The sequence below is a fragment of the Colobus angolensis genome, unplaced genomic scaffold (assembly GCF_000951035.1).
Source record: "Colobus angolensis palliatus isolate OR3802 unplaced genomic scaffold, Cang.pa_1.0 Scaffold67, whole genome shotgun sequence".
NCBI lineage: Eukaryota > Metazoa > Chordata > Mammalia > Primates > Cercopithecidae > Colobus > Colobus angolensis.
The window spans coordinates 5821979-5834871 of NW_012120376.1; the positions used below are offsets into that span (position 1 = coordinate 5821979).

At 42.9% G+C, this 12893-nt stretch overlaps 2 protein-coding genes across 2 annotated transcripts in view; one reads left to right on the plus strand and one right to left on the minus strand.

The window, feature by feature from the left end:
* Positions 1 to 7520, plus strand: part of AVIL (advillin) — a 22141-nt gene extending 14621 nt beyond the window's left edge. Inside the window, exons 15-20 of the mRNA XM_011925984.1 lie at positions 1161 to 1306; positions 1439 to 1583; positions 2469 to 2657; positions 3592 to 3660; positions 4887 to 5012; positions 7008 to 7520. Of these exons, the coding sequence (XP_011781374.1) occupies positions 1161 to 1306; positions 1439 to 1583; positions 2469 to 2657; positions 3592 to 3660; positions 4887 to 5012; positions 7008 to 7121 (789 nt within the window). The 3' untranslated portion in view covers positions 7122 to 7520. The remainder of the gene's footprint in view (positions 1 to 1160; positions 1307 to 1438; positions 1584 to 2468; positions 2658 to 3591; positions 3661 to 4886; positions 5013 to 7007) is intronic.
* Positions 7521 to 8300: 780 nt separating this feature from the next.
* Positions 8301 to 12893, minus strand: part of TSFM (Ts translation elongation factor, mitochondrial) — a 22567-nt gene continuing 17974 nt past the window's right edge. The window contains exons 4-5 of the mRNA XM_011925983.1: positions 11150 to 11237; positions 8301 to 8803 (exon numbers count right to left, since the gene is read on the minus strand). Coding sequence (XP_011781373.1) covers positions 8397 to 8803; positions 11150 to 11237 — 495 coding nt within the window. The 3' untranslated portion in view covers positions 8301 to 8396. The remainder of the gene's footprint in view (positions 8804 to 11149; positions 11238 to 12893) is intronic.

Consider the following 12893-nt stretch of genomic DNA (forward strand, 5'->3'; position numbering starts at 1 on the left):
TTTTTTTTTTTTTAAGAGTCTCGTTCTGTCAGCCAGGCTGGAGTGCAGTGATGCGATCTCAGCTCACTGCAACCTCTGCCTCTTGGGTTCAAGTGATTCTCCTACCTCAGCCTCCCAAGTAGCTGGAATTACAGGCGTGTGCCACCACACTCAGCTAATTGTTGTATTTTCAGTAGAGACAAGGTTTCGCCATGTTGCCCAGGCTGGTCTGGAACTCCTGACCTCAGGTGATCCACCTGCCTCAGCCTCCCATAGTGCTGGGTAATATTACAGTGGGGAGTCACCACGCCCAGCTGACAGTTTCTTACAAAGTTAAACATACACTTACCATATGATCCAGCAATCCTATTCCTGGGTATTTACTCAAGTAAAATAAAAAACTATCTTCACACAAAAACCTATGCACAAATGTTTATAGCACCTTTATTCATTATCAGAAAAAAACCCAACTGGAAAATGGATAAACAAACAATAGTACATCCACATGATGGAATACTACTCAGCAATAAAAAGGGATGAGCCGCTGGTAAACACAACAGAGATCTCAAACGCATTCTGCTAAGAGAAAGAAGCCAGACTCAAAGGCTAAATATTGTATGACTCCACATATAGCATTCTGGAAAAGGCAAAACTATAGTGATGGAGAATAGATTCGTGGTTACCAGAGGTTAAGGATTCACAGAGGCTTTGACTCCAAAGGGGTCATGGCCCCAGATAATTTTGGGAGAGACTGAGGAAGAAACTGTTCTGTGCCTTTATTGTGGTGACAGTAACGTGATTCTGTTTGTCAAAATTCTTAGAATTGTATGTCAAAAGAGTATATTTTACTGTATGTACTTTTAAAAATAAATTTAAATTTTTTCTCTAAAACAAAAAAAATCAAAAGTAGGTGCTTAAATTCCAACTGAAGCTGAAACGAAGGTGACTTTTGCCAACACCCACTGTGGGTTTCAAAGCCTAGTCCTGCTTTTTGCCCCACACTGTTTTCCTCCCCACTCCCCAGCACTAGAACAAACTTGTATGTCTTCCCAGGCTGAGGGACTGTGGCTTGGTAGCTGATCCTGGCACACTGAGTTATTAGTCTCAGATGCTTTTCTTTCCACATCAAAGTGTCCCTGTGCAACTAACACTTGTGCTCTCCCTCCTCGCCCCACTCTCAGGGGTCTAGTGGGGATGAGCGGGCAATGGCTAAGGAGCTGGCCAGCCTTCTCAGTGATGGCAGCGAGAACACTGTGGCCGAGGGCCAGGAGTCCGCCGAGTTCTGGGACCTACTGGGAGGGAAAACTCCCTATGCCAGTGATAAAAGGTATGGGAACACAGCCTCCTCCTCTTCTGGGCTCCCCCTGCCTGCCAGGCTTATGAATTGCACAAAGGCTAAAACCTCAGTTTTAAAAACATTTCTAAGCAGCTTGGTGCCCTTAAATGGACTGTATTGCAGACTTCAGCAGGAAATTCTAGATGTCCAATCCCGTCTCTTTGAATGTTCCAATAAGACTGGCCAATTCATTGTCACTGAGATCACAGACTTTACCCAGGATGACCTGAACCCCGGTGACGTGATGCTCCTAGATACCTGGGACCAGGTAAGACACAGCTGCAGAACTCAGAACATGACAAAGACTCCCATAGTAAGGGTTGTTTTTGTGTAGTATCCCCACCCTAGATAAACCCAGGGTAGCACTGGACCATCCCCAGCTCAATCAAACCTCTGTCAGCAGTGACCAAAAGAAAGCCTCCGTTTTTTTGCAAGGGGTGATGTTTGAGAATGATGTTTGAAACTCACCATCCTGGGCATTTTCCCACCTTGCTTTGGAAAAATCAAGTCATCCTATCATCATGCACTTTTTAATCTTAGGATCAATAGCAACGGACTCCACATGCAGAGGATATATGGGCCTTTGGGGGAACAACAGCAGTCAGTAGCCTATTGTCATAGCCAAGTAAGAGCTACTGTGGGTCCACATAAGGGCAGTGGAGTAGGGATGGAGGGATGGTGACAGATTTGACAGATGCTTAGGAGGTAAAGCTGGTCAGCCTGGTGACTCATTGGATACGGGGGGTTTCTAGGAAACTCCCAGTTTCTGCCTTAGGTGACTAGATGGATACCACCTATCGGAAGTGGAGACTCAGATACAAGTTTAGTAAAGAAGAGCTACATCTTGAGGGTGTTATTTTTAAGGTGCTTAGAGCAGTCAAGAGGAGGTGTTCTGCAAGAAGCTGGATTCAGGAAGCTAAAGTTCAGAGACAGCTCCGATTTGGAAAGGCAGATCTGGAAGATACATATAGCAATTAAAATGATAAACATCAAGCTGATTCTGGGAAATCCTTTCTCTGCTGAACAAATTAGGCTGAAAAAGTTTTCTGAGGCTGTGAATTGTTCACGAAAGAAAGGGGGAAGATAGGGTAGTGTGTATGATCTAGTACTTAGTATGAACACAGTAACATATATTACATCTCCACCGTAACAGGTGTTCTTGTGGATTGGGGCTGAGGCCAATGCAACGGAGAAGAAGAGTGCCCTTGCCACAGCGCAGCAGTACCTGCACACTCACCCCAGTGGCCGAGATCCCGACACACCAATCCTGATCATTAAGCAGGGGTTTGAGCCTCCCATCTTCACAGGCTGGTTCCTAGCCTGGGACCCTAACATTTGGAGTGTAAGAAAAGAGAGTGGGAAAGCTCTTACTTCCTGCCAGGAACAGCTCAGTGGGCAGGAAGGTGGGGTATTGATTCACGGCTCAGTGAAACCAGGACTTCATTTCCCTACTCCTGTCCTGCTCCCTGCCTTTTTCTTTTCTCCTCTTTTCCACCTGCCACAGCAGGAAGTCCAGGTAGACAATTCACAGCAGGTCTCAGCAATAAGCAGTGTGAAGTATAAACAGTTTATAAAGTGTATCCATACACATCATCTTTTTGATCTGTACAATGATCCTGATAGCCAGTAGAAGTACTGTTCCCTATTTTATTGATAAGGAAGCTAAGAGAATGAGCTATTTGTCCAAAGTCACAGTTAATCAACAGAAAGCCAGGTTTCCTGACTCCTAATCAACACTTTTTTTTTTTTCCCCAAGACAGAATTTTGCTCTTGTCGCCCAGGCTGGAGTGTAATGGCACAATCTGGCTCGCTGCAACCTCCACCTCCTGGGTTCAAGCGATTCTCCTGCCTCAGCCTCCCAAGTAGCTGGGATTATAGGCATGCACCACCACGCCCAGCTAATTTTTGTATTTTTAGTAGAGATGGGGTTTCACCGTGTTAGTCAGGCTGGTCTTGAAGCCCTGACCTCAGGTGATCCACCTGCCTCGGCCTCCCAAAGTGCTGGGATTACAGGCATGAGCCACCGCGCCTGGCCTTCAACTGCTCTTTCTTAAATCTTATAGGGAGGACTGAGAGTTTACCATCAAAGAATGTGCATTATGTTTAAGCACCTTTCAAGCCTTCATGGACCCAAAAGGGGGGATTTTCATTTTTACTTATACTTGAAATGTCTTCTGACTCCCTGGCTCTTTTGCTTTTCCTGAAGACACAGACCAGACCTAAGATGTCCCTCCCCTATAAGAAAGACCTCATCTTGTGTTTTCTCTCCTTCTCAGGCAGGAAAATCATATGAACAATTAAAAGAAGAGCTGGGAGATGCTGCTGCTATCATGCGAATCACTGCTGTGAGTCAGGTTCGCTCTTGGGAGAAGCCAGCCACAAAGGCAACCAGAGCCAAAGAGAACCCACAAACGCTACAGATGCTCATGGGCAAAACTCATGTCCTCCTTAGTATTACTAAGGAGTATTACTATAGTTGTCTGTTTTCATGTAAAAATTTTTTGTAATCAATAGAAAAGCAAGTCTGAGAGCCAAGTTCCTTATTTTCCTGACTTCCAGATTTTCAAACAGACTTGCTGTTTAAAAACAAAAATGGGGCTGGGCACAGTGTTCACGCCTGTAATCCCAGCATTTTGGGAGGCCAAGGCGGGTGGATCACCTAAGGTCAAGAGTTTGAGACCAGCCTGACTAATATGGTGAAACCCCATCTCTACTAAAAATATGAAAATTAGCCGGGCGTGGTGGTGGGGGCGCCTGTAGTCCCAGCTACTCGGGAGGCTGAGACAGGAGAATTGCTTGAACCCAGGAGGCAGAGGTTGCTGTGAGCTGAGATGATGCCACTGCACTCCAACCTGGACAACAGAGGGAGACTCCATCTCAAAAAAACAACAAAAAAAAATGAAAACTTGTTTTATTATTCAACTCTGCCATTTAGGAGAGATTAAAGTCATTGGCAGTATTTTTCAGAAATAAGCTTCTAACCCAAATGACATTTTTATTCGTTTCTGACAGTGAAATCCATAGAAACTTAGACCATTTACACCTATTTTAATGGTTAAAAGAAGTAGAGCCTCTGGCCAGGAATCCAGCAGTTCTTTAACCTCAGGAGGAGTGCATGGCACCCGGAGTTTAAACCTGCAATTCTGTCCTTTGTGCTCTACAAACTCAGATTCTAAAGCTAATGTTGATATAGTATCTTTAAATTGTATTTAAGTAGAACTACAACCTGAAGTCATTTAAAGGCTGGAAATGCAGGGCTAAATAAAAGTACTAAGAGAAGGTATGTGATCCCAATATTCAAATGAGATTCCGGCACAACATGTATGCCAAACTGGCTATACAGCACTTGCCTTGGACTTACTGAATCACCTTTCCCAAGAACAACCCCAAAATCTGAGTATTTTCTATTCCCAGATGATTCTGACATGCAGCCAGGTTTGGGGAATGATGATTATAGAGGGTGACGTGGCACAAGTCAAAATGTTAAATATTACACACATTTAGAACTGTAACCATACAGACACTGAGGAGTCTTTTCCCTGTGCCTACATTCTTATCTTATCTTACCTAGGACATGAAGAATGCAACCTTCTCTGTGAATTCTAATGACAGTGAGTCAAAATATTACCCTATAGCAGTTCTGTTGAAAAACCAGAATCAGGAGCTACCTGAGGATGTAAACCCTGCCAAAAAGGAGGTGAGTGGCTGAAGGAACTGTGTCTGTTGGAAGTGGAGCTCTCCATGAGTAAATGGCCTAGGACAGTTCTGGCACAGCACGCTATAGCCGCTCAATGGACATCTGAGCTACCCAGGAGCTCAAACCAAAAAAAACAGGGTTCTTTCTTGATTCTTTTCTCTCCACCTACATCAATCTATCAGCTAGCTTCTGTCCACTGCTCTCCATCTCTCTGCTACTAGTCTAGTGCAGCCATCTTGGACTACATACTACAATCCAACTGGTTTCCACCTGTTCCTACAATCCGTTCCCCACGCAACAGCCAAAGGGATCTTTCAAACATATGGCACTGCCCTGTTTAATACACCTCGAATAGCTTCCCACTACATTTTTAAAAAGAATGTGAAGGCCTATACAATCTGGCCCCTTCCTAGCTCTCTGATTTCAACTCATATACCAATACCCTCATCACTCACCACCCTACAGCCAGTACAGCCGCTGCTTTGCTGTTCCTTAAACATGCTTATTCCAGCCTTTGAGCCTTTACACTTGCTAGTGCTCGTGCCTGAGAAAACATCCCTCTCCCAAATCACCACAGCGCCAGCACCTTCTCATGGTGTAGGTCTCAGCCCCAGTGTCACCCCCCCGGAGGAGGCATTTCCTGACCACCCTAATACTGCTTCCCATATCCGCTCCAGTCCCTTTATACTTGTTCATTGCCTATTTCCCCCTCTAGTAATATCCTTAAAAGGAAGGACCTTTGTCTTGTTCACCATCATATTCTCAGCTTCTCAGCACCTACAACAGTGCCCAGCAGATAGCAAGCATTCTTAAGTTTCGCTTGAATGAATTAACATATTTGAGTTAAAAGAATAAATTTCTTGGCCGGGCGCGGTGGCTCACACCTGTAATCCCAGCACTTTGGGAGGCTGAGGCAGGCGGATCACAAGGTCAGGAGTTCAAGACCAGCCTGGCCAATATGGTGAAATCCCGTCTCTACTAAAAATACAAAAATTAGCGGGTGGCAGGTGCCTGTAGTCCCAGCTACTTGGAGGCTGAGGCAGGAGAACTGCTTGAACCCGGGAGGCAGAGGTTGCAGTGAGCCGAGATCGTTCCACTGCGCTCCAGCCTGGGCGACAAAGCAAGACTCTGTCTCAAAAAAAAAAAAAAAAAAAAGCCGGGCGCGGTGGCTCAAGCCTGTAATCCCAGCACTTTGGGAGGCCGAGACGGGTGGATCACGAGGTCAGGAGATCGAGACCATCCTGGCTAACACGGTGAAACCCCGTCTCTACTAAAAAATACAAAAAAAAAACTAGCCGGGCGAGGTGGCGGGCGCCTGTAGTCCCAGCTACTCGGGAGGCTGAGGCAGGAGAATGGCGTAAACCCAGGAGGCGGAAAAAAAAAAAAAAAGAATAAATTTATTTTCCCCTTGAAGAAGTTGATTTGGGAATGGACTCTGGACTCTGGATTTCCCACAATGTCTTATCTAACCAACTCAAGTATCTGGACTACAATTTTCTTGAAAGCAGAGCCCATACATTAATAATCTTTACTTGTATATAAATATTCAATAAATCATTAAGTAAATGTTTAGAAGAATTTTATGCTCAATAAGATCATGCATTTGAAAATTTCTGGGTAAAAATGGTAGTTACAGGCAGAAAACAAGGAAAACCATGGCTCAATTTAGTTCTTCATTCTGCCAAAATTTGATGTCTATAATTCATCCTTAATACATAACCCATTTATTGCCTTCTGGCAAGAAACTGGTGCTTGCTGGCACTGTGAGAGCAGTGAATCCAGTAAGCTTCTGTCACAGGCCAAAATGGGACTCCCTGAACTGAAGAACACCTCTCCAATGAATAATTTAAATCTCTAACAGCCTTTCTGAGAAAGTCATCCTACTTCCCTCTTCAAGGATCCACCTAGAACTCCCTCTTGCTCTGACTTTCCCAACTTCTGTTGGCACTGATGTCATGTCTTCCTTCTAACTAGAAACTTTGTTTTCTCTCTTAGAATTACCTCTCTGAACAGGACTTTGTGTCTGTGTTTGGCATCACAAGAGGGCAATTTGCAGCTCTGCCTGGCTGGAAACAGCTGCAAATGAAGAAAGAAAAGGGGCTTTTCTAAAGCAAGAAGGCCTATATCTATTGCAAGGCCACAGAAGAGAGCAGATAGTGCCAGTATCAGGAAATAATTTATCCACCAATTTCTGCCTGACATTCAGCTACTTAATTTAGATATAATAGAGTCTGAAAATCACTGTTCTCCATTTTTTCTCATCCTTGCATTCCTTCCTTGTTATATACCTAAAATGTTAACCACATAGTTTTGGGGTTTTGTGGCCCTCTAGCTAAAGCCTCAGCAGAAAGCACTAAAACTGCATAAATCTGGACAAATCGAAAGAAAGAGAACCAAAAAACAATGCTCAAAATGTTTAATAGCTTTGTTTAGTATTATACCAGGACCTACCTTTGTTTTCAATTTTAAGATCATTATTTCTAAAATCTATTTAACCTGTAAATCATTTCAAAGCATTTTGAACTTTTCAAATAAAGATACCTCTAATGAACAAATGCGGTTATTTTCAGTATTCTGGGTTTGCTTGTTATGGTAATTTTATGTTATGTTGGAAGAAATGTTTCAGTACTGGGGAAATAAAGAGGCAATGTTAAGTGACCTCTCTGGATAACCGGACTACTCTAATTTCTGTTTCTGGCACAAGAATGTCAAAATCTGCCTTACAGCTGGCCAGGAAACCTCAGTACTCACCCACCCACACATTATCCAAAAGAGAAACAGAGGCATGTGTTATTAATTTAATTAAATGAAGCCAGAACCAGTGTGCCTACCACTGCAGAACACCTTCAAAGCACACTACAGACAATCACAAAGAAGAGAACCCACAGTTCCCAGACAACTCTAGGTTTGAATCAGTAATCCCAAAAAATTTCATGTGGCAGAAGTAATATAACTAGGGAGGTTCTGAGGCAGAAGCATGGTCCACAGTATCGCAAAGCAAAAACAGAAAAGAATTCTATGTCATAAAAGGTGGAAGACAGAACATGTAAGTTAGAAATTTCAGAAACACCATAATAAATCTATATTGAAGGGAGCAGCAGTATTGTTGATACCTGTTCTCCAAGACACTGTCAATCACGTCAATAAGGCCCGCCCGTTATTTTTGAAAGGCACAGAAAAGCTAAACCCAGTATTATGCAAACAAGGAAAAAATTATTTTTATTATATAACTATTTAATAATTTTACCCATGAAGTCTATAATCTCGTTATAACTCAAATGAAAAATACATTCTCGGTCTGAAGAGGCTTGGGAAATACTCCTTTTTGTAATGATGTCCAGAGCTAAAAATAAATATTCCTCCTGGGCCGAAAGTCTCTAGAACCTATTCAGTTTCTGCTGCCTCTTCACCTTCTCCACATTCAAACCGCACAAAGTCTACTACGGACACCCCCTGAGGCTGCACATACTGCCCCAAGGTAATGGAGGGATCCAGCAAGTATGGCTGGGACAACATCTTGGTCTCTGCCTCTCCCCCAGGCTCATCATCCAGGGAGCCAACAGAGAGGGGGGCCATGCCCACCACATGCTGCCCAAGGCGGCGGCCAATGTCTTCAAGGTTTGTTTTCTGTTCAGACGTCTCACAGATGACCAGGGCCCCATACTTCCCCAGCACCAGGTTGTGAAGTGAGGGACTCTGCATTGCTCCGTGGACATAAGAGCCAACGTAGAACCCAGATGGCACCTTCACCCATGCAGCTCGTTTAAGAGTCATGTTTTCTCCCAGTTTTCCTATTAAAAAAAGCAAAAACAAAAAACCAAACACACCAACAATTTGTGATGTCTGTGATGGTACCAAAATAAGAACAGAAGAGGCCCAGTTTGGAAGACAGTCCCTTTGCATTTACACAGGATATGCAGTAAGATGAAGAGACATCATTTTCAGTTTTTGTATAAAGAGGAAAAGGGGCATGGGGTGGGGCAGTGGGAGTGGGGGAAGTGAAGAATACCTTTATGAAGCATCAACTATGTACCAGGCACTCTGGTACTTAAAAACAGGTTGTGAGGCCGGGCGTGGTGGCTCATGTCTGTAATCCCAGCACTTTGGGAGGCTGAGGTGGGTGGATCACCTAAGGTCAGGAGTTCAAAACCAGCCTGGCCAAATGGATGAAACCCCGTCTCTACTAAAAATACAAAAATCAGCTGGCCATGGTGGCGTGCACTTGTAATCCCAGCTAATCAGGAGGCTGAGGCAGGAGAATCACTTGAACCCATGAGGCAGAGGTTGCAGTGAGCTGAGATCGTACCACTGCACTCCAGCCTGGGCAACAGAACAAGACTCTCTCTCCAAAAAACAAACAAACATAGGTTGTGGTGACACAAGTATGTGTGACTCAGGTCTCAGTTCTGCCTCTTTACTGACTATATGACCTTGGGCAAGTGACTCAATGACATAATCTCATCTACTAAATTTATCAAGCCTTTGTCTCCTCACCTTTAAAACAGAGATGAGACCACCTACCTTTCAGGGTTTGGGGGAGAAATAAATTACATATGTAAAAGCAGCCAGGTACGGTGGCTCACACCTGTAATCCCAGCACTTTGCGAGGCCAAGGCGAGCAGATCACCTGAGGTCGCGAGTTCGAGACCAGCCTGACCAACATGGAGAAACCCCATCTCTACTAAAAATACAAAAATTAGCCAGGCATGGTGGCACATGCCTGTAATCCCAGCTACTTGGGAGGCTGAGGCAGGGGAATCTCTTGAACCTTGGCAGCAGAGGTTGCATTGAGCGAGAGCATGCCATTGCACTCCAGCCTAGGCAACAAGAGCGAAACTCTGTCTCAGAAAAAAAAAAAAATTATATATATATATATAGAGAGAGAGAGAGCATTAACTATAGTATCTGGCACAGAGTGAGCACTCAAAAGCCAGCTATTGTTACAATAAGCTTAGGCTTAGAGAACTTAGGTAACCCACCCAGTAAGGCAGAGTTAGAATTAAAACTCAGATCTGACTCCAAAGCAATTAAGTACTTTTTCCCACCATCCTGAATGCTCCATAATTGACACAGATAAGTCCTGATCATCCCTTGTATCAGGAAAAAGTCCACAGCTCAAAGCCCTCATCAAAAATAGAAAAAATAATATTGTCAGAGTTATTTATGAGAACCATAAACAGAAAGTATGCCTGGACGAGCCATAGTAATATCTAAAAGTCATGGAAAAGGAGAATACAGAAACCAAAACGAATTTTAAAATAGCTCAAAGCATATACCCAAGTTAATTCCCAGAAACCGACAAGGTTGAAAAACCCAGCTCTTCCAGAATTTCTTAATAAGCCCCATACACAGCTGTCTGCCTGGTTTCTCACCCATGACTCATTGAAACATCATAGATAATACAAGATGACCTGATAAAAACGGAATTGATGCTTTGACTGGAAACTTCAGATGAGCAGTAAATTCCCAGCAAGCTCCAACCCTTCCTCCCTACCACCCTCCCTACATCAAGGACTTAGGAAGAAAGCAAGATCCCCGCTAGGCCCATCACAATGATCCAGATGCGGTTCCTATAGCCAACAGGCTCTAAAAGAATGTATCTTTACAAATTCACAACCAGATTTTTTGAAAAGAAAGATCAAATTCCTAAAAACAATGCTCCTCAATTGTCCTGCAACCTTTTATATAGAAGAGGAAATAATCTTTAATGTACTATTTTCCCTATAGTGTATACTAAAGTACTTAGCTGGAAGTCAAAAGGCCATCTCTGCCTGAAGACATGCTTTGTTTTGTTGGCACAGTGATGAAAATAATTTTAATTAGTTGCAAACAGCCAAAACCCGTGAGATTTTGGACATAAATGTAAATCCTTTTAAGGAATTTAGAAATTCTGATGACCCCGGGACTCCGTTTCCCTAGATATAACAATTGGTTAGAGCTTGGTAATGACACTTCCTCCAGCAGCATATGAGCTCTTTAAGATGCCTAATGTTCCCTAACATCTAACACACAAACCACTTCTCATCGTATCATCGGACCCTTGTAGGCACATGATTCTTGACCTAGATTTGGAGGAATAAGATAACAAGAGATCCAGTCTCTAATTTCCAGTTTCCAGAACCTTTACAAATACTCACCAATTGCTAAAGCCAACTGATCCTTGAGTGAGCCTTCTCTGTCAGGCCCAGCTGGAAGTCCAGAAAGCTCAGAGGAATTTAAGAAGCCCTAAGTACACAAAGAAAACAAACATGAACTGATTCTGTACTATTCAAATTATCAAAAGAATAGGCAAAAATAGTCTATTTCTAAGAAAATTATTGGCCAGGTATGGTGGCTCACACCTGTAATCCCAACACTTTGGGAGGCTGAGGCGGGTGGATCACCTGAGTTCAGCAGTTTGAGACCAGCCTAGCAAAAATGGTGAAACCCTGTCTCTACTAAAATACAAAAATTAGTTGGGCATGGTGGCACACGTCTGTAATCCCAGCTACTGGGGAGCCTGAGACACGAGAATCGTTTGAACCTGGGAGGCGGAGGTTGCAGTGAGCTGAGATTGTGCCAATGCACTCCAGCCTGGGAAACAGAGTTGAAACTCCGTCTCAAAAAAAAAATAAAAATTATTTAAGACAACTAAGTGTAGATAATATTTTCATTAAGCCAAGGATGTTAAAAATTGGTAACAGTTCCATCTTTATAAATATTTTATTCTATCACCGCACCACCCCCAATAACATTCCACTCTCATCCTCCAGTCTAACTTCTTAGAATGTAATTTCCTAGAAATCAAGAACAATTATTTTCTTTTTATTTTAAATATAGAGATGGGGGTCTCCCTATGTTGCTTAGATTGGTCCTGAATTCCTAGCTTAAGAGATCCTCCTGCTTCAGCCTCCCAAAGTGCTGGGATTACAGGCGTAAGCCACTACACCTGACCAAAAACAGTATTTCCTTTTTTTTGAGATGGAGTCTCGCTCTGCCGCCCAGGCTGGAGTGCAGTGGCATGATTTCAGCTTACTACAACCTCCGCCTCCCAGATTCAAGCCATCCTCCTGCCTCAGCCTCCCGAGTAGATGGGACTACAGGCATGCGCCACTATGCCTGGCAAATTTTTATATGTTTTTTAGTGGAGACAGGGTTTCACCATGTTGGCCAGGCTGGTCTTGAATTCCTGACCTCAAATGATCCTCCTGCTTCAGCCTTCCAAAGTGCTAGGATTACAGACGTGAGCCACCGCACCTGGCCAAGAACAGTATTTTCATAAAATCATAAAATGTTAGAGCTAGACTTATAAAATGTTAGAGCTAGACTTATAAAATGTTAGAGCTAGACTTGCACATTGTTGATGGGAATGCAAAATGGTACAAATCCAATGATGTGAAATTGTAGTATCTAATAAAACTACATATGCATTTATCCTTTGACCCTGAAATCCTATTTCTAGGAATTCACCTTGATGATATACTTACAATAATACCGCACAAGTTTATTCACTGAACAATTATTTCTAATCATAAAATTGTAAAAACAGCCTAAATGCCCAAACATAGGAGATTAAACTACAGCACATCCATACAACAGAATACTATGTAGTTGGAAAAAATAGAAAGGATGACCTTCATGAACTGCTATGGAGTATTTCCAGGATATATTATTAGGTGAAAAAAGCAAATTATAAGTGCATATGCATATTATACTACTATCTGTGCAACAAAGAACTATTTGTATAAATATGCTTATTTTTGCAAAAAGAAATACTGAAAATGGATAACCACAATCCAATGACACTGGTTATCTAAATAAACGGATGGATGGGAACGGGGTAGAAGGGAGAGAAGCAGTAACACGTCTCCGAGTATAGCTTTTTTTCTTCTTTTTTTTTTT